This window comes from Somniosus microcephalus, chromosome 10 (genome assembly GCF_052327205.1).
Source record: "Somniosus microcephalus isolate GS21.2 chromosome 10, FLI_Smic_1.0, whole genome shotgun sequence".
Lineage (NCBI taxonomy): Eukaryota > Metazoa > Chordata > Chondrichthyes > Squaliformes > Somniosidae > Somniosus > Somniosus microcephalus.
This window is the reverse complement of record NC_140996.1, coordinates 191,596,194-191,621,599: the sequence shown is the minus strand read 5'-3', so window position 1 is coordinate 191,621,599 and position 25,406 is coordinate 191,596,194. Positions and strand designations below refer to the sequence as shown.

Sequence of the window (25,406 nt, the reverse complement as noted above, 5' to 3'; positions counted from 1 at the left end):
GGACACAGATTTAAGGTAATTGGCAAAAGAACCAGAGGAGAAAACATTTTACACAATGAGTTATCATCTGGCATACACTGCCTGAAAGGGTGATGGAAGCAGATTTGATGATAATTGAATAAATGCAACAACTTTTATTTATATAGTGCCTTTAACGTAGTAAAACGTCCCATGGTGCTGCACAGGCGTATTAAGACACAAAATTTGTCACCGATCCACAGAAGGATAAATTAGGGCAGGTGACCAAAAGCTTGGTCAAAGAGGTAGGTTTTAAGGAGTGTCTTATAGGAGGAAAGAGAGGTGGAGAGGTTTAGGCAGGGAATTCCAGAGCTTAGGGCCTAGGCAACAGAAGGCACGGCCACCGAAGGTTGAGTTTTTATAATCAAGGATCCTCAAGATGGCAGAATTGGAGAAGCGCAGATATCTCGGGGGGCGAGGCCATGGAGGGATTTGAAAACAAGGATGAGAATTTTGAAATCAAGGCGCTGCTGAACCGGGAGCCAATGTAGGTCAGCAAGCACAGGGGTGATGGGCGAACGGGACTTGGTGCAAGTTAGGACACGAGCAGCCGAGTTTTGGATGATCTCAAGTTTACGTAGGGTGGAATGTGGGAGGCCAGCCAGGAGTGCGTTGGAATAGTCAAGGCTAGAGATAATAAAGGCATGATGGTTTCAGCAGCGGATGAGCTGAGGCAAGGGCGGAGACGGGCGATGTTACGGAAGTGGAAGTAGGCGGTCTTTGTTATGTTGCGGATATGTGGTCGGAAGCTCATTTCGGGGTCAAATATGACACCAAGGTTGCAAACAGTGAGAGAAAATACGTGGAAAAATTTGCAGGGCATTCGGGAAAGAGCAGGGGTGTGGGACTAATTGGATAGCTCTTTCAAAGAGCCGGCACAGGCACGATGGGCCGAATTGCCGCCTCCTGTGCTGTATCATTCTATGAGTCTCTATAACTTGAACTTTCCTGGTTAGCCTTTTGATTCTGACTAGCTGAGCTTAAGATGAGCATGTTTTCCATTGCTAGGCCAGGCTCCCTTCCCAGACCTAATTGGACTGGACTGAACGAAACCATATATTTATCACTGCGCCCCATGCTAGCTTTTATTGGAACCAGATCCCTCTCCTCAGGTGCTGTCCCCCTCCATTTCAAAATTGGTGTCCTCAAAGACCGCCCCCCCCCCCCCCCCCCCTTGACTCCATGTCCTTGTGAATTATCACCCCATCTACAACCTTCCTTTCCTATCAAGTCCTTGAATGTGTAGTTACTTTCCAAATCTGTGCCCGGCTTTCCCACAAGTCTGTTTGAATATCTCAATCGGTTTCTCTTTTTCCGCCCCTCCCCTCAGCCACAGCACTGAAATGTTATCGGTCACAACTGACATCCTCTGAATTTGGTGCAATATCCCTTCTCATCCTTCCCGACCTCTTTGGAGCCTTTGACTTGGTCAACCATACCATCATCCTCCAATGCCTTTCCTCACCTGTCGAGCTCTATAGGGCTGCCCTCACTTGATTCCACTCTTACCTATCCAGTCATAGCCTGAGAATTTCATGCGATGCTGCCTTTTCCCACCCCTGCACTTAGCTCTGGGGATTCCTGCTTTGCCCCCCGCGCCCCCCCCCCCCCCCCCACCCACTGATCTATCCTTGGCCCCACCCCCCAATCCTCATCTACATGTTACCCCACGGCAACATCATCCAAAGACATGACGTCTGGTTCCGCATGTACACTGATGTTACCCAGCTCCATTTCACCACCACCTCTCTCGACCCCTCCACTGCCTCTGTTGTCATCCTTCTTGTCCTAGGTCAGGTATAATTTCCTCTAATAAAAGAACAAAGCCATTATCTTTGGCCCCTGCCGGAAATTCTATTCCCTCGCCACCAACTCCTCTCCCTCCCCAGCCACTGTCTCGGGCTGCACTTGTCTTATTTGACCATGGGCTGAGCATCCAACCCCATATCCTCCCCATTGCAAAGACCGGTTACTGTCCCCTCTAACATCACCCGTCTCTGCCCCTGCCTGAGACCATCTACTGAAATCTTCTTCCATGCTTTTGTTACCTCTTGGCTCAACAATGGTAATGCTCTCCAGTGCAACCTCCCATCCTCTACCCTCCATAAAGAACCTCATCTGAAACTCTGCTGTCCGTATTCTAAACTGCACCAAGTCCTGCTCACCCATCATCTCTATGCTTGCTGGCCTACAGTGACTCCTGATTCAGCAACGCTTCCAATTTATTAAAAAAAAAAAAAAAAAATTCTCATTCTTGTGTTGTAATCTTCCATGGCCTTGCCACATCCTATCTCTGTAAGCTCCTATAGCTCTCTTGAGTACTGTGTTCCTTCAACTCTGGCCTCATGGGCATCCTCCCACTCGTGTCCCACCATTTGCTCTGGGCTTTCAGCCATCTAGACCTTAAACTCTGAAATTCTCTCCCTGAACCTCTGTCCACCTCTTTTTAAGACCCTCCTTAGAATCTACCTCTTTGACCAAGTTTTTAGTCTGCCCTCCTAATATCACCACCTTTGGCTTGGTGTCCATTTTTGTCTGATTGTGCTTCTGTGAAGTGTTTTGAGACTTTTTAAAAACTTTAAAAAGTAAGTTGTTGTAGTGATTACACGAATATATAAGTTATAATATCTGAAACTTGTATGGTTTCTGGATTTTCCATTGGAATTCCTGTTATCTTCACCTAATTTTCATGTTTCATAATGTCAGTAAGCAGCCTTGCAAACAGATGAGCACCACTGCTCGGCACTTGCTAGTTGAATAATCAGCTGTTTAAAGAATGCAGAGAAGTGCAGTTTCGAGGTAAGTTGCACGTTGGGAGTCACCTTTACTGATCATAATTGTTTGGGATACCGGCCAGATCTCATTCTAAGTGGATTCCCCTGTAAGGGTTTCAGACCACTAACTCAAATTATACCCCAATTACATAATCTATGAAGCCGTATTGACACAGCCCTTGCTCTGGGCTACGAGAGTACTAGAAATCAGTCAGCATTTGAAAGACAAAACCTGCTTTTATATTGCACTAAGGACCTGTACTTGTAGTTAGTGAGTCTTCCTGGCCCATTAGTGATATTACTAGCCTGAGTTAAAGGGTTGTGAATCTTTGGAATTCTCTACCCAGAGTGCTGTGGATTCTCAGTCGTTGAGTATATTCATGGCAGAGATCAATAGATTTTTGGATACTAAGGGAATCTAGGGATTTAGGGACAGTGCAGGAAGGTGGAATTGAGGTAGAAGGTCAGCCATGATCTTACTGAACAGCGGAGCAGGCTCGAATGGCCTACTCCTGCTCCTATTTCTTGTGTTCCTTAGCTAGCTGATAATGCTCGAGGGTACAGGGTTTCATTGGTGGGTGAAATGGAATAAGCACTTATAATGAAGCTGGAAAGGCTGAAAAGTATTGATGAATTATAGTTATGCATCGAGAGTGCGCATTGAAAAGAACCAACCTGCAAAAAGCAGATAAGAGACAACTTTTATTTTATATAATGCTTTTCATATCCTCAGAACATCCCAAAATGCTTTACAGCTAATGATTACTTTTGAATGATAGTTACTGTTGTGTAGGCAAATACAGCAGCTAACTTGTGTACAGCAAGGTCCCAGAAACGAGCAATGGGATAAATGACCAGTTAATCTGTTTTGCTAGTGACGGTTGAGAGAAATTTTGGCCAGGCACTGGAAGAGCTCCCTGGCTCTTGGTAAAAGTGCATGGGATCTATTATGTCCACCTGAACAGGCACGTAGGACCTCAAATCAACATTTCATGTGACAGATGGCACTTCTGATAATGCAGTATTCCCTTGGTACCACACTAATGTCAGCCTAGATTATAGTGCTCGTGGGGATTGAGTCCACAACCGTCTGACTCGGGTGAGAGTACTACCACTGAGCCAGCTGACACTAATGATATGGATTTAGTGATTGAGATCGGCTGCAAGCATGTTGAACACTGTGTTAAATTAATTCCATGATTGCACCATCTTCCTACTAATTCACATAATACCTACAAAAGTTTATTTGAGAGGGAGTAGTAGACACATTAATAAATTTTAATCTCAAGTAGTATGTGCTTAAGTGAATAAGCAACAATAAATGTAATCCACGAATGCACAAAAAATTGACTTGAAAACAGTAAGTATGTAGAAGACATGAGAGAACATAGGAATAGGAGTAGGCCATTCAGCCCCTCGAGCCTGTTCTGCCATTTAATTAGATCATAGCTGATCTATATCTTAACTCCATTTACTCACCTTGGTTCCATACCTCTCGGTACCCTTGCCTAACAAAAATCTATCAATCTCTGTTTTGAAATTTTCAATTGACTTAGCCTCAACAGTGCATTTTTTGGAGAAGGAGGGAAAAGAATTCCAGATTTCCACTTCCCTTTTGTGAGGAAGTGCTTTCTGACATAACCCCTGAATGGCTCAGCTCTAATTTTAAGGCAATCCCCCTTTGTACTAGACTCCCATCCCCCATCGTTTCTCTCTATCTACCCAATCAACTCCTTTGATCATCTTAAACACCTTAATTAGATCACCCCTTAATTTTCTATATTTAAGGCAATACAAGACTAGTCTTTTCAATCTGACCTCATAATTTAACCCTTTTAACCTTGGTATCATTCTGGTGAATCTGTGTTGCACCCCCTCCGAGACCAATATATCCATCCTGAGGTGTGATGCCCAGAACTGAATACAGTACTCTAAATGGGGTCTAACCAGAGCTCTGTACAACTGTACCATATCTTCCACCACTTTATATTCCAGCCCTCTTGGGATAAAGGCCAACATTTCATTAGCCTTTTAAATTACTTTGTACCTGTCCACTAATATTGTGATTTCTGTACTAGGACCCCATAACCTCTTTGCTCATCCACAGTTTCTAGCTTCTTGCCATTTAGAGAATACTCTGATCTATCTTTTCTTGGGTCCAAAGTAGATGACTTCACACTTTCCCACATTGAAATCCATCTGCCACAATTTGGCCTGCTCAATTAATCTATCAATATCCCTTTGCAATTTTCTGCTCCGGTCTACATTATTGACTGTGCCACCTAACTTGGTGTCACCCGCATACTTGGATATACAGCTCTCCATTCCTTCTTCCAAGTCACTTATAAAGTGAAAAGCTGCAGCCCTGAGTACAGATTCCTGGAGGGGCACCACTCGTTGCATCCTGCCATTTTGAGTACATACCCATTATCACTACTTTGTCTCCTGCTTCCTAACCAATTTCCTATCCAAGCCAATAGGTTGCCTCCAATTCCATGCACTCTGATTTTTGTTAAGTCTCTTGTGCGGAACCTTGTCAAATGCCTTCTGGAAGTCCATATAAATAACATCCATAGACATAAATAACATGCATAGACACTCCCAATAATGCATGCTGTGTGACCCATGTTCTGATAATCAGTAATTCTTGACGTGTTGGCTTTGTGTGTGTTAGGATGTTGGAGCTTGGAAAGTGCAGGACCCTGTATACTTACAATAACTTGTATGTTGAATTACATGCAGTACATTTTACATTGGCCAGAGTATCTTTGTGACATTTCTAATGCACTGAACACTTGGGAACTATAAGATAAAATACAGAAAGTAATGTCAGGCACAAAATGGGAGACTGCTACATTTGCTCCAAGTTGTATTATAAACTAAATGAGTAGAACTGGTATGTGCCTATCAAAACATTTGCTTTAGCTGTGCTTCTTTATTTCTGTTAGGTATGGACCACTGCAACTGCACAGCTGAAAGTCTTGATCGCATTAAGGAGGAATATAAAAAGGCATTTATCTTTATTAATAAGGGGCTCACCGCAGATGAAGTTGGTGAAAAAGAAGCTGCAAAGCAGTATTACAGGCAAGGAAAGAGCCATTTAATTAAAGGATTGCATATTCCATCAAATGGTCCAGAATGTACAGGCACCCAATGGGAAATGGCCCGTCAAATGCAAAATAAAATGAGTGCAACACTAAATAATATACAAACAAGGTTGACTATTTTGGAGCACAGTGAAAACCCAGCAGCGCCTAATCAACCAAACCAATTTCCTGAAACACTGAGGTCTAATAACCCAAAAGCAGAGTCAAGGCTATATCCAGTTGTACCGATCCCTCACAAAGAGAAATCTTCAACATCATCAAAGCCTCAGTCTGACTCTCAATCTTCTGCCATGGATGTGAGCCCAACTACTAATGGAAACGCCTCCAGTACAGCTCCTAACCTCTTGTCACCGAATGCTCCCTCTGTATCTAATGAGCTGCCCCCTCTATACACACCTGAGGCTGTAGATGGGCATATGACCATTTCCTATGGAACTGAATCTGGCGAGTTTGCTGTTGTTGGTGATGACATTTTTGGACAAAGAACCCAGCCTCATCCAATGGAACCACTTGGTGTAGATGCATATGAGCTTATTTTTATTGAACATGGAGTGCAGATGTTCCATGTAACACCTGATGGACAAGTGAGTGCACCTTCATATCCTGGATATCTCCGCATTGTGACATTTGCTGATACAGATCCTGGTGCAGCACAAAATAGACCACCCTCCTTTCTGCAGGTACGATATTTTTAGTTAACTGAATTTAAAAAAATTAATTAACCCTTTTGTAGTCTTCAGAGTGTATTGATTTTTGTTCATAACTTGTACTCTGATTCTGAATTTTTTTTTGCAAAATAATGATTGGAAGCCTTGTCATATAAGTAGTTCAGATTCTTACAATATTTTTAAATGATGTATGACAAAAAGTAAAACAAAAGCCTAGGACTATCAACCATTTACCAGACATACTTTGCTTAGCTGTTAGGAAGTTGTACTAAGGATAAATTTTTCAAGCAAATAGTAACTGGTGGGTTGCTTGAGAGAAAATAAGGAAATAATAGTGAGACTGGAAGGTTGTTTTAAGTTGACCTATATGAAAAGTGGCTATGTGCAAACAAAATGAATGAGAAAGCTAAATATCTAGAATTGAGAATTTGTGATAAGGATACACATCTGATATAGAAAACCTATTGGTAAATTAAAGGAAAATATTCCTTTTAAAGTTTTGGAAATTGACAAACTGCTTCTAAACATTTTTTATTAAACCACTTTTAAGGCTGGGATTTTTAAAAATGGAGGGAAAAAGTTTATAAATTGAGGTACAATTAGAGTTTAAACTTGTACGTTGGAGTTAATAATACTCAACCTCTCTGAGAACTTGATCACTGGCAGGGTATCTTTTTGATCCTTTACAATCCACATCTCCCTGGGTACCTTCAATACCGCCATGTTTGCCCTTCACAGGGAACTAAGCTACCTCACTCACTCACCAGCACCCTTACTGTCTCCCAAATGGCTCTATCTCCCAACTTCCCCTCTTCTGGTTCTCCACCCATTATAACATTGGTACCTCTCTCAATAGTTGCCTCATTTCTTTGTGCCCTTGTTTCCACTGGATCCTTTAGTCTCTCTCTCTTTGCTGCTCCCTAAAACACTCGCCTCCTCCATCTCAAATCCAAGTGCAGTAATACTTGGTTTGGTTGTCCACCAAATGCACTTAGCACATAACTGGTCTGGTCCTCTGCTGCTGGATCAACCTTCACCACTGTTATAATTTGAACTTAATCCAGATACCTTTGCTGTGCCCAGTGCAAATAAAGTATAGCCCTGCAGATTAACACCCTCTTAAAACCAAAACGTGACCTTAATGTGCAAACTAATATAGTATTCTCCAAGTGAACAACTAGCAATTTATAACCCAATAACACGTGGAACTTCCACCACATCTTTTGCCTCAGAAGCTAGTTAATATCAGCCACACCACACACCTTCATAACAGACCAAAGTATATTGCAATGGATAGTTATTCAAGCTTGGTAGTAACAGCAAGATATTCAATGCAGTTCAAGAGCACAGTAGTCTAGAACTAATTCATGAAAGGTTAAACAGACCAATATATCAGATGAGGCCCTTCTTTTGGAAACTTTCCTGCACAACTTGGGATAAAGCTAATGCTTTTCAGAGGGAATATATTTTAGTAGGCCAACAGGATACATGATTTCTGTAGAGTTGGGGTTTGTTTCCACATCTGCCATTAGACACCACTACACTAAAAGTTAGAAATACTGAAATATATATGCTGAAGAATCATGTGATCTAAAAGCATTCTCTGCAGTCTGCTTCGATGAGATTTACAGTATGATTACACTATTTACCAAAACAATCCAATGAGATTTTGAGCTAACGGTCTACAGCAGATACTACTTGTTCATATAGTAATCACAGAAGTGCTTCAGTGGGCTACTGACACTTAACAAGTTTGTAATTATTTGTCCTTTCAAAAGGTTAATGTAGAATCTTGTCTCAAGTCAATACATTGGCTTTTTAATGAATTTTGAGTGTGGTATATTAAACATTATTTAAACTATAAAGACACAGTAAAGAAAAAATACACCATGGACAAAATACTCTTTGTTACAATGACCAAGTAATCTTGCCTGTCCTTTTACCATAGCCAGATTCCTCAGTTTGTGCTTGGCTCATCTTGCAGGGCAAGATAAACCACAAACCGCTCTTCACCCCTTGCCTTATCTCAAACCCATTCATCCTAATCTCTGTTCAGAGTCACCAACTACACTTTTTGATTACAGTGTTATACTACCATGTATACTTTCCAGGGCCTCCAACACTGGAACACTCCATACTAATCCACCGTCACTCCTCTGGTACTGCTCTCCTGTAGCTCCATTCCTGCCGGTCCCAATGTGCTCCGTACAGCTCCTGCAATGTCGTCTTCTCTCGGGTCTACGTGGGTATCTGTGGTATGCCTCAAGGTTCCTTTCTTGGTCCCCTCCTATTCCTCATCTCTATGTTGCTTCATGGTGAAATGCGGTCAGCTTCCAGATGTATGCTGAAAATACCCAGCTTCTCTGCTGTCATCCTCAACTCCATGACTATCACTGTATTGTTTGGCTGCCTGTCTGACATTAAATAATAGGTTCCTCTAATCAACATTACCAAGCTGAACCCCTAGCAAAAACTCCATACCTTAGCCCCAGATCATCCCCATGAATGGCTGCTTGTTCTGGCTAAACCTGAAAGTCCGCAGCTTTGGTGTTGTCGTCTTCAACCCTGAGCTGAGCTTAAAGTCCATATCCAGCCTTTCATGTCTAACATTGCTGGCCACAACCCCTACATCACCTCAACTGCTGTTTAAAACCTCACCCATGTGTTGTCTTCAAGTTCAATCTCTCCAACACTCCTTGCCAGTATCCCAATATGCTCCAGTTCATCCACAACAAGGCTGCCTTAATCCCATACTATTTCCTGGCCACATTGCCCATTTCCTCTCCCTCAGTGTATTGATTTCACAATTCTGGTTCTTTACAAATTCCACCGTGGTCTTGTGCTACCCTACCTATGTGACCACATCCAGTCCTGTGTCCCAGCTTGCACTCTCTTGCTTTTATATTTTCAGTCATGATATGAATCAATTTCCTCTTGCTCCCTCTTTCCCTCCACCCAAATCTACCATTAGTGGCAGAGCCTTCAGCTACCTTTCCCCTGCATTCAGCAGTTGCTTTCCTAAATGCCTTGCTACATCTCTCCTTACCTTCAAAACCTACCTCTTCGACCATGTCATTGATCACTTTCCTTTGTTCTTCCCTTGCTCCCCCATCTTTGTGCAGCACTACGGGAAATTTTTCTACCTCAAAGGTGCAATATAAATCAATTTTTTCCTACTGTACAAATGCATCTTACCAACACTTTTATACTCGCGGTGTCAGCCTTGGCTCCATAGTAGCACTCTTGCCTCTGAGTCAGGACGTTGTGGGTTCACTTGAGACTTGAGCATATAATCTAGGCTGGCATTGGTACTGATGGAGTGCTGCACTGTTAGAGGTGCTGTCTTTAAAATGAGACGTTAAACTGATACCCCATCTGCCCTCTCAGGTGGACATCAGATCCGATGGCATTATTCAAAGGAGAGCAGGGGAGTTCGACCAGTGTCCTGGCCAACATTTGTCCCACAGAACAACGCCTAAAACCGATGAGCTGGTCATTTATTTAATTGCTATTTGTGGGAGCTTGCTGTGCACGAGTTGGCTGCCGCGCTTCCTACATTCCGGGTGCTCCGGTTTCCTCCCACAGTCCAAAGATGTGTGGGTTAGGTTGATTGGCTATGATAAATTGACCCTTAGTGTTAGGGGGATTAAATACGTGGGGTTACGGGGATAGGGTGGGATATGTGTTGGTGTAGGGGTTACAGGGATCGGGTGGGATATGTGTCGGTGCAGGCTCGATGGGCCGAAATGGCCTCTATCTGCACTGTGGGGTTTCTGTGATTACAACAGTGAGCATCAAAAGTACTTAATTGGCTGTAAAGCACTTTGGGATGTCCTTCGGTCATGAAAGGCAATATATAAATGCAATCTTATTGAAGAGTGGCATCATTGAATGGCCTCCTTCTGTACTGTAACCATTCGGCCCATTGAGCCCATGCCGGCAAATCTTGAATTGCTGATTTTAGTTAATCTGGTGTAATTGAGCCTTTCATGTACAGGCTATAATAGAGGGGCAAATTGAGGGAATATTGGCATGCTGTTTATTATCATTCCAGGGTCACAGTTGTAGATAAACAAAGGTGCAAAGTTATAATTTTTATTTTATGTATTTATTGTCTAGGTTTGTGATTGGGTGTACCCGCTTGTATCTAGCCAGTCTCCTGTGCTGCAGTGCAACAATGGAGTCTACATGTTTCCTGATGTAATGTCACAAAATCCTGAAGTCTATGTTGGAGTAGTGCTATCCTCGGAGCTGCCAGCATCAGACCGAGAACACTTTGAAGACTTGTTAAAACAAATGACTTATTTAAAGATCCAGGTAAGTTACAGGGATTCAAAAAATTGGCTGAAATTGCACAAGAAATACAATGTAAATTTTCAAACACTTGATTTGAATAGCAGTGGATCTTCAGTTATTTTTTTTTTTAAACAAGAATGCCAGAGTTTGAGGAAGGCTTAAAATTGTCATTTGGCTATATACCATAACCAGCTTAGCACAGTCATCTGATGGGAGGCGTGGGGGAGATGTGTGCTGCTATTGCTATGCAAATAAAATGGGTAAAGAATATCACCAGATATAAACTTACTTGTGTAAAATTACCACTGAATTTATCACCTCTTTATACATATGATGAAGGACTCCTCAACAATCAGTTGGTTAGGGTAGAGAATAACTTGACCATATAGACTTGAAAAATCCCAGGTTTAATCTCCAGTCTCTGCTGAGTCAGCTAATGCCAGCCAGGATGTTCATATTAACTGTACAATTGGCTCTACACCGCAATCTAGGGAAGGTACAATTGGACAAAGTTTCCATTCCTGGTTAAACAGTAACCTCTGCAAAAATGCTTGTGTGGATATGAGATGAGGATGGGGACCAGGCTTGGCTATGATTTTCCTCAATTACTTGCTGTCTAGACTGGCACGTAAGAATGGCCATTTGAATGGGATATCTGAAGATGCCTGGCATCCATGGTCTTCACTGAAGACTCTATCTTCAGAAGGGCAGAGGAGAAGTTTGGCCAAAAATGGAGGGGAGAAATGAAAGGAGACATTTCTTTTAGTTTCACTAATAGACCATTCATTTTAGCTCCAATCTTGAGTTTGGAAGTGAATGCAGGACAGAGATTGATTTTTTTTTTTTTTTTTTTTAAGGGAAGTTAGATCATATCACACAAAAGGAGGGACCCTAAGTAAGTGAGTGCACTGTTATGAACAAGAACTAGAAAATACTAAATAAAGACAGTATTGAGAATTAATTGTGCCCACTGAAGTTTGGGTCTTTTATTCAAAAAAGCATTTTTTATTGATTTAAAAAAAAAAAATCAAGTTTAAATAAGACTAACAAATACATAAGAGACTATACAAGAATCATGATTTATTTGCAGACTACAGGCAAATTTGAAGACTTGAGAAGAATTCTTAAAAAGGTATGGAAATATATTGTAAAGCCTGAAGTTTTCTACACCCAACATTTTTGCAAGCCCAATGTTTTCATGAATGAGTTGTCTCACTTGTAATTTTTCTACTCTACTTCATCTAGTAAATTAATTAGTGATTTATGTGAACAGTGCAAAATCATAGAACTATTAAATTAGTGTGCAGTCAAAATCTTATGGCTTTAAAGCTCAGTTTATTCTGTAGCATGGTAGAAATAGAGAAGATAGTTGAACTTTAAAGCCATTATTTACATTTCTGCTTTTATCCTTCTGCTAGAAATAGCTCCTTTTGCTAAAATAAAGTATTGAGATTATTGCTTTACGATCTGTAGATCAGATTATAGCACCAGATGCATATGCTAAAATGAAATAAAAATATTTTGAAGCAAGAGATTGGGGAAAAAAAAGGAGAAAATGTGAATGAAAAGGAATTATACACTACCAAACAAGTACAGTAATGGGAAGAATGGGGAATCGGTTTAATATGCGAGTCCCAAGAGCAGGTTTTTTTAGGGGGTTTTGCATCAAGAATTAGTGCACCAAGATCACACGAGCAAATTTTATTGAAATCTTGACTGGACCAGGTCTGTACTTATTCAGACTTGACTCTTTTATTCACAATTTGGCAGTTGTGCTTAAAAAAAAAAAAAAAAAAAAAAAAAAAAAAAAATCGATACCATGTGAAAATAATTTGCATTGTGATAGATCAATGTGAGGAAAACAATCCTGGATGAATTTCAAAGTCAAGGGAGGTTTCAACATAGGAGGCAGATCATCCAGACAGGAAAAAATAACACATGCACATGTACGTGTGTGTGCACAAGGGTTTTATTTGCATTAATTGGACCCCCCCCCCCCCCCTGCCAAAAAAGGATTGGAGAAATTTCAGTCCATATTTCTAAATTTCATTCTTTTTATGGGCAAGTTCAAAATGTTATCTTACACAATTTATCCAAGCCGTGCATCCAGGAAATTGGTTTGCAGCCATGGATGCATATATTTGTTAATGACTGGGGAGTCCCACCAGAAGGCATTCTTCCCATTTCAGTTTTGTGCCATCTGCCAAATGTCTGTTGGTTGTAGCAGCACCTGGATGATTTGGCTGATGACTTCATCAGATTTAGCAGAGTATTGGTTCAACTAGTCTTGAACCTTTGCTTGTAAATAGTAAGAATTCTCACTTTCAGCTATTCAAGACCCTGTCTTTATGGACCTCCACATTTCTCACCCTATGAGTTGTGGCCTAACTACAGAAAAGGTTACAGCTATTAAGTTGAAATGCTCCCCTTTGCTGCAAAATTACGTGCAGATTCTAAAGGTTCTTTTACATTACTACTTGGTTTTCTGGAGAAAACTATATTTCCCTCCCCATCCTATCCCCTGGGATTAAGTTCCCACACAGCACTATTCTCCATCAGGCAATGGCTAGAAGCAAAGCTGACACATTTTGGCTCGAGACCCACAAATAAACTTATGCAGGTTCAGAAAGACTGGACAATGCAGGGGAGTTATTTTGTTTTTTTAAGTAAGGTCACCCACTGATGTAGGGAAATATAGCCTCTTCAACATTTTACATTATTATGCAAAAGAGACGTTGTATTGATTGAAATAAGTGAATCCAGCCATAACTGTTGCTCATGTTCACCTGCTATGAAATAAAGCAGCTTAAAATTCATATCGAACTTCATCTCACTAAGGGGGCGATTTTCCCAATGGAGGCGGGTTTTGGTTTGGGTGGGTTCTAAAATCTCCTCCACTGAGGTGGGAAAAAATTGTGTCCCCCCGCCCCCTAATTGGCCAGTTAATTTCCGAGGTGTGGGTTGCCCTGGGCCAATTAGTGTTTTGGGATTGAAGCTTCATTTAAGGGCTGCTTGCTGTCTTGGCTCATTCTACTGGATTTTGGTCGATGGTGCACCACCTCCAACACTTTTTCTGTTTCAACAATGACCAACTCCAAGGCAAGGGCCTCCCTGAGGTTCTCTGATGAGGTGCTGGGTATCCTGGTTGAGGGGGTGACAGCCAGCAGGGAGGTGCTCTTCCCCTCATCTGAGAGGAAGAGGCCTCCCAAAGAAACCAAGGCTGTCTGGGTACAGCTGACAAGGGAGATCACCTCCAGATTGGTGTGCAGCAGAACATGGATGCAGTGCTGTAAAAGGTTCAATGACCTTGTAAGATCAGGCAAAGTGAGTATACCTTCAGCTTGACCCTCCTTCTGCTCCCCTCCTCTCATCACCAGCACTCTGCATTGTCAACCTCCTCCTCCACATCCCACTTTACTTTTACAACCCTTGCACCCCTCACCATCCCTCTCACTCTATGAACCCAATCACTTCACTAATCGACTATGCTACCCTCACTCCCTGTCAATGTTATGCAATGACTAACAACGCACAGGGAAGGCCCTTGGACATGGAATCTCACTCCATCTTTGAATCTTTCTAAGCATCTATGCTCTGGACTCTCTACACTCACTCCAACTCCACTAGTCTCCCTCACTGCAGGAAAAGAGAGCCCACAATAGAAGGGAAAGGGCGAAGACAGGAGGAGGGCCACCTTCCCTAGCCATTCTCACCCAGGCTGAAGAGGCGGCCCTGGACATCGCCAGTGTGGAGGTGGAAGTGGGGGACGGACGGGCGAGGCTGGTGACAGAATAGTTTTGCGCCTCTCATTTACACTGCTTGAGTGACTGAAATGGCTGCTGGTGTACATGATTAGAATGCCACTTGAGCATCTGCACAAGTGCATGCCAGACTTCTGTCAAATGTCTAACCCATGCCTTTACTCCCCCACAGGACCATCCACAGACGCCCACTGTCGACGAGTAAGAGGCTGAGCAGCAAGACTCCTCGGGAACTTGCAACCTCTAAGGATGCAGCGTCAGCAGAATTAAGCGCACCCAGCACCAGCGCAGATACGCACACCTTGGTGGGACCTTCGGGACATAGATTAGTGTTGTCACCATGTGTATCACATCTCACAGGTGCGCATCAGCAGGTGGTGGAGACTCCTCGGCGGAGGGTGCATGACTCCTAGCTCTGCTCCACTGCATGTGGACCCTGTGCCTCTGGGTCCATCCAGAAGGACCGCGATGCTGGAACTCCAGGAGCAGAAGTCTCTGACAGGTCTTGTCTTCAGGGTCACTGCGAGTGTGGAGAGGATGGAGGAGTCCAACTCTAACCTGAGCAGTGCCGTTGGGGAGGCAATGGCGCATATACGCAGCACCACGGAAAGGATGGCAACTTTCGTGGAAAGGCTGGCTATGGGCAGCTATTGAACAGAGAAACCAGAGCTTCATGGCAGTCCTTTTGAGTAGGTCTGCTAGTGCAGAGATGGGTTCCCATGGCCCCCCTGATGTGCAGCAAGCCACTTGCAAATGCTGAGGTGGACCTGACCCATGAGAAGGAAGTTGGTGGCAGACAACAAGGAAGTGAGGGCTCCTCTCCAAGAGCTCACACTTCCATGCCACTACATGGCCCTTGGTCAGAGTCCGCACCCAACTGAGATGGGTGTCACAGCCCCTGCACTGCCGCAGGAGGAACAGATGTTTGGCAAGCCCTCACCGGCTCATAAACCCAGAGGACGCCCGCCAAAGGTGTTGAAGCAGGAGCAGCATGAAAGTGAGCAAGGGGCCTCCACTTCTGAAGCCACAAGGAGAGCACCACATAGGAGCACGCGTAAGAGAAAAATAAAGCACCATTAGTCACGAGGGTAGCCAGTTGGGTGAATGTTTGTGTATTGACGAAATGCCATCCGTGTTTGAAACAATAAAAATGATTTGATGGCATCTGTTATTTCACCTTGGGCAGCTCCACATTGCGGGCTCCACGACACTTGTGTGGTCAGGTTGGTGGCCAGAGAGTCATGTCCATTGTAAGATGGAGCCAAGGACATATGCCAACATGGGCAACCTAAAAATCTGGCCAGGATAAGTGCATGCCTTGCATCACGGGCAGCCATGTGCTCTCCTGCTGCCGCTGATCGATGGGCTGGTGCTCGGTCCTCCTCCTCCTCATCTGAGGAGGCTATGAACTGAGCCACTTATTCATCAGGAAGCTGCAAGCCACGATGCTGTGCCACGTTGTGCAGTGCACAGCAGACCACAACCATTCTGGAGACCCTGACTGCTGAATACTGCAGGGCTCTACCTGATCTGTCAAGACATCGGAATCTCATTTTCAGCAAGCCAATGGTTTGCTCGATGATGGACCTGGTTGAAATGTGGCTGGCGTTGTAGCGCTCTTCAGCCTCGTTAGCTGGCCTCCTGATCGGCATCATTAGCCACTTCAGGGGGTAGCCCTTGTCACCAAGGAGCCATCCGTTAACTTGGTTGGGCAGATTGAAGAGCAGAGGAACACTAGAATTCTGCAGGATGACAGTCATGGCAACTACCACAGAACCTGGCGCAAACATGCAAAATCTCCTTGTGGTTACACACCAGCTGTACTTTGAGGGAGTGGAAGCCCTTGCGGTTGACAAAGATAGCTGGGTTGTGATGGGGTGCCCTAAGGGCCACATGTGCAGCCTATGACTCCCTGCAGCATTGGCAAGCTTGCCATATTTGCAAAGCCAACTGTACGTGTGGTTACACTTGCTTGATCCCTTGAAGTGGATGTAATTGTGGGCCTTTGCGAAAAGGGCATTGGTAACCTGCGTGATGCAACTGTGGGTGGCCGACTGAGATGCCGCTGATCCCTGGAAGGAGCCTGAGACACACGAGTTGAGTTCGGTGGTGACTTTGACAGCCACTGGTAAGGGGTGTCCACCCGCTCCTCTGAGCTCCAGGTGTTGGTGCAGCAGTGCGCAGATGTCTCCGACAACCTCTCGCTAAAGTCTCAGCCTCCTTTGGCACTACTGCTCACTCATGTTGAGGTAGCTCATCCTTTGTAAATCCTGAGGGGGGTATCTTTTCTGCGTCGACGTGCTTCCATGCACTGGCGCCTTCTGCCCTGTGCAGCATCAAGTGGGTGAGCAGGAGGTTGGGGCTGCTGCTGTGGCTGTTCCTCATCTGAATCTGAGCTCCATGGTGAAAGGAAATAAATGGTTCCCATGCTGCTGGCAGATACCTCCGTTGGGGAAGTGCTCAGTCCAAGCGGAGAGAGGGCCTTCCAAGAAGGTCCCACAGTTGAGAGATGGAAGCTGCAGCACCTCTGACTTTGGTAGGCCTGCTAAAAGTGCTGAAAGACCTTTGGAACAAAAGTTCTGCCACCTGCAACTGATTCCTGATGAAAGCTCTGTTTTAATGGTGGAGCTGCAGCTGTGAGGAGGCTGGCGTGGTTTAGAAGGGTCGTGGAACATGCTGAAAATGTGGTAAAATAACGGGTCTGTCAAAATAGGATTATAGAGGCTCTTAACTACCTCACTGGACTGATGGAGGCGGGACCGAATTGCACCCATCAAAACCGCCTCTAGCAAAATTGCGCGGAGGCGGGTTCCGAACCCGCCCTCTGTTTTTGCCAACTGTCCCACCTCCCTCGGGGCTGGGAAAGTCGCCCCTAAGTGTTTGTTTGCTCGGCCCACCTTTGGAGAGATTGAAAAAATACTTGTGCAAAAGACAGTGGCCCAGAAATTCCGCTCGCAGGGCTGCGATCTGGAAAAATCTGCGCCTAGACCGGAGGACTCCCAGGAGGCGCAGAGTTCCGTTGCTGGGCCTCCAAACTGCCGGTGCGCAGGGCTCACGTACCCCAGAGGCGCAGGCGGTTCGCAGCGTCCCTGGGATCTTGTGGGCCATGGGGAGCCAATCAGAGGGGACTCTCCCTTCATACATTTGACAGGAAGACCTGTCAATTATATGAATGGGGATCAGCCCCAAAACATAGTAAAATTTAAAAAAAAAAAATTTAAAAATCACATTTTTAAAATGACTAAATTACAATAAATTAGGTGTTTTAAACAATTTTTTTTGAAAAATTAGTTTTTAACAGGGCTAAAAATAAACTTTAAAGTATTTTTAAATGATAAATCAATGGGAATTTTTTTTTTGTATTTTTTTTAACTCTTATCCTGGTAAAAGCAGGCCTTACAATTCTTGAGCCTGGTAAAAGCAGGCGTAAGTGTTTTCTGCGGGCGGAGGGTCTCCAAAAAACAGAACTCTCCACCCGCAGAGGCCCTTCTCCCGGGCAGGCAGAGGATCTGTCGAGCTTTATTGACAGATTGGAAATGCCGGTTTCCAGCCCATGTGCAGTGCATGCCTAAAACTGGCATTTCTGTTGGCCCTACGGGTGGGAACTCTGCACGTACACACCCGTAGGAATGAAATTTCTGCCTCGGTAATATCTGGTCCAGATCACGGTGATGCTATTGTTGCATTCCTGGGTTATGCTATCTTACAATTTGATATAGGGCAGTGTGGTTCAACTCCTAAATACAGACTAATGGGAGAAGCTGATGCCACTGAACCTTTACAACAGACCCAAATTTGTAATACAGACTGATAGTCCAGCCTTTAGGAATAACCGCATGCACCGTAGCTACCAGGTCTAACATTATGCCAAAAGTTTGAAGGGATTAAACAATTGATACAATGGGTGACTGGCTGAAGCAATTGCCTTAAAGACTGACACCCCCCTGCCCCAACTCCATGCGTGTGCCCATGAGGAATGTGTATTTTTATAATCACATCAAAACAGTTTAAACAATCTAACTCTTGTAAAGGACTCTTATATCAATAAAATAAAGGTCTATGACAAAGGGAAGATTTCTGAATCTTTCAGATGTCAACTCCAGGATGATGGGAATCATGATACAGGAAACTTTGGTTTATCCGGAGGTTAACTGTCCGGAATGCTCGATCCACCGGCAAAATTCAGGAGTCGGTTCAGTAAGATTTTTTTCTTTTTTTCACCAGTCAGGCTCTGCAAGGTCTAGCTAAAGCTGTTGCTTAGCTACAGAGATGCTTGCAAGCTGCGGCTGACTGTTTAGAAGCTGTGCAACAGGGTTTGTTGCTTGATACGGAGCTCAAAAGCTCCGTATGTTTTAACATTAGCGCTGGTTTGTCCGGCAGTTTTGATGGGACGGCAACAGCTTGGTCCTGTTGGTGCCGGATATCACAAAGTTTCCTGTATATCATGATTACACAGTTCTGTGCAAAAGCCTGAAAGGAAGCAAAGGAATTGAAAGGCAGTTTTAAAAAGTTACTGCTAACGAGCAGTTTATCTTGTGCTGTGAGACAATTTTTGTATTTTACTAGATTATTTATTTCTTAGGATCCAGAAGCTTCAGCTGATGAACTTAATTTGAGCCAGACTGTGCAGATTCACCATGACCCACAACCTAGTAACCAAGAGAATGTTCTGCCAGAGTGGAGTGAAAAAATGGCCCGTGGAATTCTAACAGGTAAACAGTTAATGTGCATAAGTGAAAGAACTATATAAGTTTAGAAGACCTTAATTTCACTACCAGGAGCGCACATATGTACTACAGTAGTAGAGCTCCTGTTGCATTACTCGTATGTGGTCCAGGACCTGGAATGCGATTTCTGATGTAACAGCAGTACACCCATCCGTGTAGTACATGTGAAAGTATTACATCTTACTGTTATTGAAAGAATTGGGCCTTGGTTATTGTAATACTATTTACCCATCACTTTGCAAGATTTAAAATACAAGTAACATTATCCTTCAACGCCCAAAACCACTTCAGTTATTTACATTCTAAAACATTGTTTTTGTTTGCCCAACCATAATGGAATGGCAGTATTTGGTAAGTGAACGTTTGTCCTTCCTCCCTCTCCAAAGCATTCCTTGTTCTTGCATGATAAAAGGGTTCTGCCCCCCCCCCCCTTGCATCTCACAATTTATTTGTAGTGTAGGAATGTCTAGTTCCTATCCAAAAGACTGAGGTCCACTCAGGCGATCAAATAAACGAGGTTTAATGAAAACTAAGAGTTTAACGGATAACTACAGGAGAACATCGAATGTAGGTCTAGTCAGTTCGGCGGCTCCACGAGGACAGCTTGGGCGGTCCCGTGGCTGACGTCATCACATTTTTCCTGCCGGTGGGGGATCACGTGATGAACGGCGTGACGTCATTGCGTTTACCCGCGCTATTGAAGTGATCGCGCTCTGTACATGTAAACAGTGAAAACAAAGATACAGACTCCGGCTGTAGCTGACATTAAAGGGAATTGTATACAATTGATCGGAGTCCCTTTAGTGGCTCCGCCACAGTAGCTCTATTACTGCACCAAGGACTTTCCCTTATAGTCTACAATGACCAGCACCGTGAACCGATTATTCGCCACGGTCCTGACCTAGCTATTTTGGTTGGATTGATTCCAACCACAGTGTCTGACTTCAGCATCAAAGCAAAGTGCCTTTTAATTGTCTGCTCATTACATAATAAACAACTTGCCCCAAACAATATTGTTAGCACAACATTTTTATTAGACTCTATATGCAATGCTGAAAATTCACTTTTTTTATTTTTGACTTTCTGTCACTCATGCTTTAGTTTATAAATATTTTAACTGTCATTTGATGCAGGTTTTCAAAGTACACTCTGGCTATTGTAATTCCATAGGAGCAGGATGTTTTAAAAAAAAAAAAAAAAAAAAAAAAAAAAACTTTCACAAGATGTGGGCGTCACTGGCAAGGCTGGCATTTATTGTACATCCCTTATTGTCCTTGAAGGTGGTGGTAAGCCATCTTCTTGAACCGCTGCAGTCTGTGGTGAAGGTACTCCCACAGTGACTTTGTCGCAGTAGTTTTGTACAACTGAGTGGCTTGCTACACCACTTCAGAGGGCAGTTAAGAGTCAACCACATTGCTGTGGGTCTGGAGTCACATGTAGGCCAGACCAGGTAAGGATGGCAGATTTCCTTCCCTAAAGCCCATTAGTGAACCAGATGGGTTTTTACGACAATCCAGTAGCTTTATGGTCACTGTTACTGATGCTAGCTTTTATATTCCAGATTTATTTAATTAACTGAATTTAAATGCCCCAGCTGCCATGGCTGGATTTGAGCTCTTTACTCCAGATCATTAGTCCAGGCCTCCGGATTACTAGTCCCGTATTTATTTCACCCGGCACCTCTGCACCCGCTACGGACATGACAACGGCACACCCAGCCCAGTTGACCCTGCAAAGTCCTCCTCCCCAACATCTGGGGACTTGTGCCAAAATTGGGAGAGCTGTCCCACAGACTAGTCAAGCAACAGCCTGACAGTCATACTCACAGAATCAGACCTTTCAGCCAATGTCCCAAACTCCTCCATCACCATCCCTGGGTATGTCCTGTCCCACCGGCAGGACAGACCCACCAGGTGTGGTGGCACAGTGGTATACAGTCGGCAAGGAGTGTCCCTGAGAGTCCTCAACATTGACTCTGGACCCCATGAAGTCTCATGGCTTCAGGTCAAGCATGGGCAAGGAAACTTCCTGCTGATTACAACCTACCGCCCTCCCTCAGCTGATGAATCAGTAATTCTCCATGTTGAACACCACTTGGAAGAAGCACTGAGGGTAGCAAGGGCACAGAATGTCCTCTGGGAGGGGGACTTCAATGTCAATCACCAAGAGTGGCTCAGTAGCACCACAGCTGGCCGAGTCCTGAAGGACATAGTTGCCCGTCTGGGCCTGCGACAGGTGGTGAGAACCAACACAAGGGGAAAAACCTACTTGACTTCATCCTCGCCAATCTACCTGTCGCAGATGCATTTGTCCATGACAGTATTGGTAGCAGTGACCACCGCATAGTCATAGTGGCGACGAAGTCCAGTCTTCACACTGAGGACACCCTCCATCGTGTTGTGTGGCACTACCAGCGTGCTAAGTGGGATAGATTCAGAACAGATCTAGCAGCTCAAAACTGGGCATCCATGAGGTGCTGTGGGCCATCAGCAGCAGAATTGTATTCCACCACAATCTGTAACCTCATGGCCTGGCATATCCCTCACTCTACCATTACCATCAAGCCAGGGGACCAACCCTGGCTCAATAAGGAGTGTAGAAGAGCATGTCTGGAGCAGCACCAGGCGTACCTAAAAATGTAGTGCCAACCTGGGGAAGTTGCAACACAGGACTACATGCATGCTAAAAAGCAGAGGCAGCATGCTATAGAAAGAGCTAAGCGATTCCACAATCAACGGATCAAATCAAAGCTCTGCAGTCCTGCCACATTCAGTTGTGAATGGTGGTAAACCATTAAACAACTAACGGGGGGGAAGAGGAGGCTCCATGAATATCCCCATCCTCAATGATGGCAGAGCCCAGCACGTGAGTGCAAGAGACAAAGCTGAAGCATTTGCAAACATCTTCAGCCAGAAGTGCCAAGTGGATGATCCATATCTGCCTCCTCCTGAGGTCCTGGACCACCACCACTGAAGCTGGTCTTCAGCCAATTTGATTTACTCCACGTGATATCAAGAAACGGCTGAGCGCACTGGATACAGCAAAGGCTGTGGGCGCCGACAACATCCTGGCTGTCTTGCTGAAGACTTGTGCTCCAGAACTAGCCGCACCTCTAGCCAAGCTGTTCCAGTACAGCTATAACACTGGCATCTATCTGGCAATGTGGAAAACTACCCAGGTATGTTTAGTCCACAAAATGCAGGACAAGTCCTATTGGGCCATTTACCACCCCATCAGTCTACTCTCAATCATCGGCAAAGTGATGGAAGGTGTCATCGACAGTGCTATCAAGCAGCACTTACTCACCAATAACCTGCTCACTGATGCTCAATTTGGATACCACCAGGACCACTCAGCTCCAGACCTCATTATAGCCTTGGTTCAAATATGGACAAAAGAGCTGAATTCCAGAGGTGAGGCGAGCATGACTGGCCTTGACATCAAGGCAGCATTTGACCGAGTGTGGCATCAAAGAGCCCTAGTAAAACTGTCAATGGGATTCGGGAGGAAAACTCTCCTCTGGCTGGAGTCATACGTAACACAACACAGGAAGATGGTTGTGGTGGTTGGAGGTCAATCATCTCCGCTCCAGGACATCGCTGCAGGAGTTCCTCAGGGCCTAGGCCCAACCATCTTCAGCTGCTTCATTAATAACCTTTCCTACATATCAGAAGTGGGGATGTTTGTTGATGACTGCAGTGTTCAGTGCCATTCGCAACTCCTCAGATAATGCTGCAGGCAGACATGGACTGCTTCAAGACCTGGATGACATTCAGGCTTGGGCTGATAAGTGGCAAGTAACATAAGTGCCAGGCAATGACTATCTCCAACAAGTGAGCATCTAACCACCGCCCCTTGACATTCAAAGGCATTACTATTGCTGAATCCCCCACCATCAATAACCTGGGGGTTATCATTGACCAGAAACTTAACTGGACCAGCCACAAATACTGTGGCAACAAGAGCAGTTCAGAGGCTGGGTATTCAGTGGTGAGTGTCTCTCCTCCTGACTCCCCAAAGCCTTTCCACCATCTAAAAGGCACAAGTCAGGAGTGTGATGGAATACTCTCCACTTGCCTGAGTGCAGCTCCAACAACACTCAAGAAGCTCGACACCGTGCAAGATAAAGCAGCCCGCTTGATTGGCGCACCCCATCCACCACCTTCAACATTCACTCCCTGCACCACCGACATACCGTGGCTGCAGTGTGTACCATCTACAAGATGCACTGCAACAACTCGCCAAGGTTTCTTCAGCAGCACCTCCTAAACCCGTGACCTCTTCCACCTAGAAGGACAAGTGCAGCAGGCGCATGGGAACACCACCACCTCCAAGTTCCCCTCCAAGTCACACCATCCTGACTTGGAAGTATAATCGCCGTTCCTTCATTGTCGCTGGGTCAAAATCTTGGAACTCCCTCCCTAACAGCACTGTGGGAGTACCTTCACCACACGGACTGCAGCAGTTCAAGGTGGCTCACCACCGTTTCAAGGGCAACTATGGGTGGGCAATAAATGCTGGCCTTGCCAGTGACGCCCACATCCTATGAACAAATTTAAAAAGAAAAAAAAAAATGCTACCTGGGTGTGAAATACAGTTCCTATAATGTACAACTTTTGTACGCTGAATTTGTTAACTGAATCGTTAACTGGTCCTTTTCTACCTGTTTAAAATCTGCATTCTGGGTATTGCAATTCCATAAGTGGTGAAAATGAACTCCCAGAATGCATTTCTCTCCTCTCAAATTTGTGTCCCAGCATCCAAGGCCAAGGTAAAATTTTCATTCGTGCCCAAGACTGAAGGGCAGGCCTATGTGGGAGAAATATCTTGCAGACATTTTTATATAACATTAAATTAGCAGTTTTATTGGCATTTATGATTTTTTTTCTTTGTACGATGTTATAAATATTTTAGCTGTATATACTGGTATGAGTGAAGAAAGAAAATGGCTGAAAGTAGTGTAAAGAAATTAGTTATGGCAGTTTTGATTTATCATGGTATGTGAAGACCCACATAAGCACCCGATGACTTCTTCCAGATGAAGCTGCAAACATCGTTCTGCATGTTGAAAGTGTATTTACTAATTTGTTTGTTGAGAATTGTCAGATGAGGAAAGATGTTGCATTACCTACTTCCTGTAAGCATCAAGAGTATTCTGACTTCATGAGCAGTGCCATGGGAAATCTAGTTGTTTATAAAACTACTTGGATTAATTTTTCAGGGGCCTCTTGGCTGAGCTGGGGTTTGGCTAAAGGAGCTGCATTCACTGGTAAAGCAATCCAGAAGGGAGCCTCTAAACTGAGAGACCATATTCAGCCTGAAGATAAGCCTGCAACAATCAGTCCAACAGTGGAAAAGGGACTCAGTGTTGCAAGACAAGCAACGGGAGGGGCTGTAAAAGTCAGCCAGTTCTTGGGTAAGCGAACAACCTATATCCTTGATAACATTTACTTCTGGAAGGGATTTCTTATGAAACTGAGAACCTGTTGAGCAGTAGATGTTGGCATTTGGAAGTTTTTTGATCACTTTAAAGGCTTCCTCCTCTTTGTACATGCTCTTAGTTGACTTGCAATGCAAGTTGTTTAGCATCCTAGTAATTTTACTGAAATTATTAAACAAATAATGTGAACATCAAAAATGACACTGCAAACACTCTTTTGTGCTTCTAGACAACAACTGCCTTGTTCATGTAACTTAAGTTACGTTACAATTTTCTTTACATTAAACTTACACGTGCCGGTATAACAGTTGGGTAAAAATATTTGACATGGCTTATAATGATACTATGTCTGTTGAGGACAAGATGGCGCATGGAATAAAGGAATTTGAGAAAATGTGGACAGAGCAGCATTATTATAGGAGTTTGGGGAGATAACCGAATTAAAGAGGTAGCTTTTGAGGAAGTCTTTGGAGGTGGAGAGATGGGGAGAGCAGTACTAAGTAGTACAATTTGAGGGTCTGCCACTGGTGATTCAAAGTGCTTCACAGCCAATGTAATATTTTTGAAGTGAGTTACTGTTATGTAGGCAAACGAGGCAGCCAATTTGCACGTATA

The 25,406-nt window shown here is 44.1% G+C and overlaps 1 protein-coding gene across 6 annotated transcripts in view; it reads left to right on the top strand.

The window, feature by feature from the left end:
* The window catches only part of sparta (spartin a), a 60,901-nt gene that overhangs the window by 6,704 nt on the left and 28,791 nt on the right, over positions 1-25,406 (top strand). For 4 of the 6 annotated variants that reach the window (XM_085999361.1, XM_085999357.1, XM_085999358.1 and 1 more), the window contains exons 2-6: positions 5,741-6,579; positions 10,687-10,884; positions 11,954-11,995; positions 19,207-19,336; positions 24,573-24,767. In XM_085999361.1, the coding sequence (XP_085855487.1) occupies positions 5,743-6,579; positions 10,687-10,884; positions 11,954-11,995; positions 19,207-19,336; positions 24,573-24,767 (1,402 nt within the window). In that variant the 5' untranslated portion in view covers positions 5,741-5,742. The remainder of the gene's footprint in view (positions 1-5,740; positions 6,580-10,686; positions 10,885-11,953; positions 11,996-19,206; positions 19,337-24,572; positions 24,768-25,406) is intronic. The other 2 variants (XM_085999359.1, XM_085999363.1) reach the window with 1 other exon arrangement.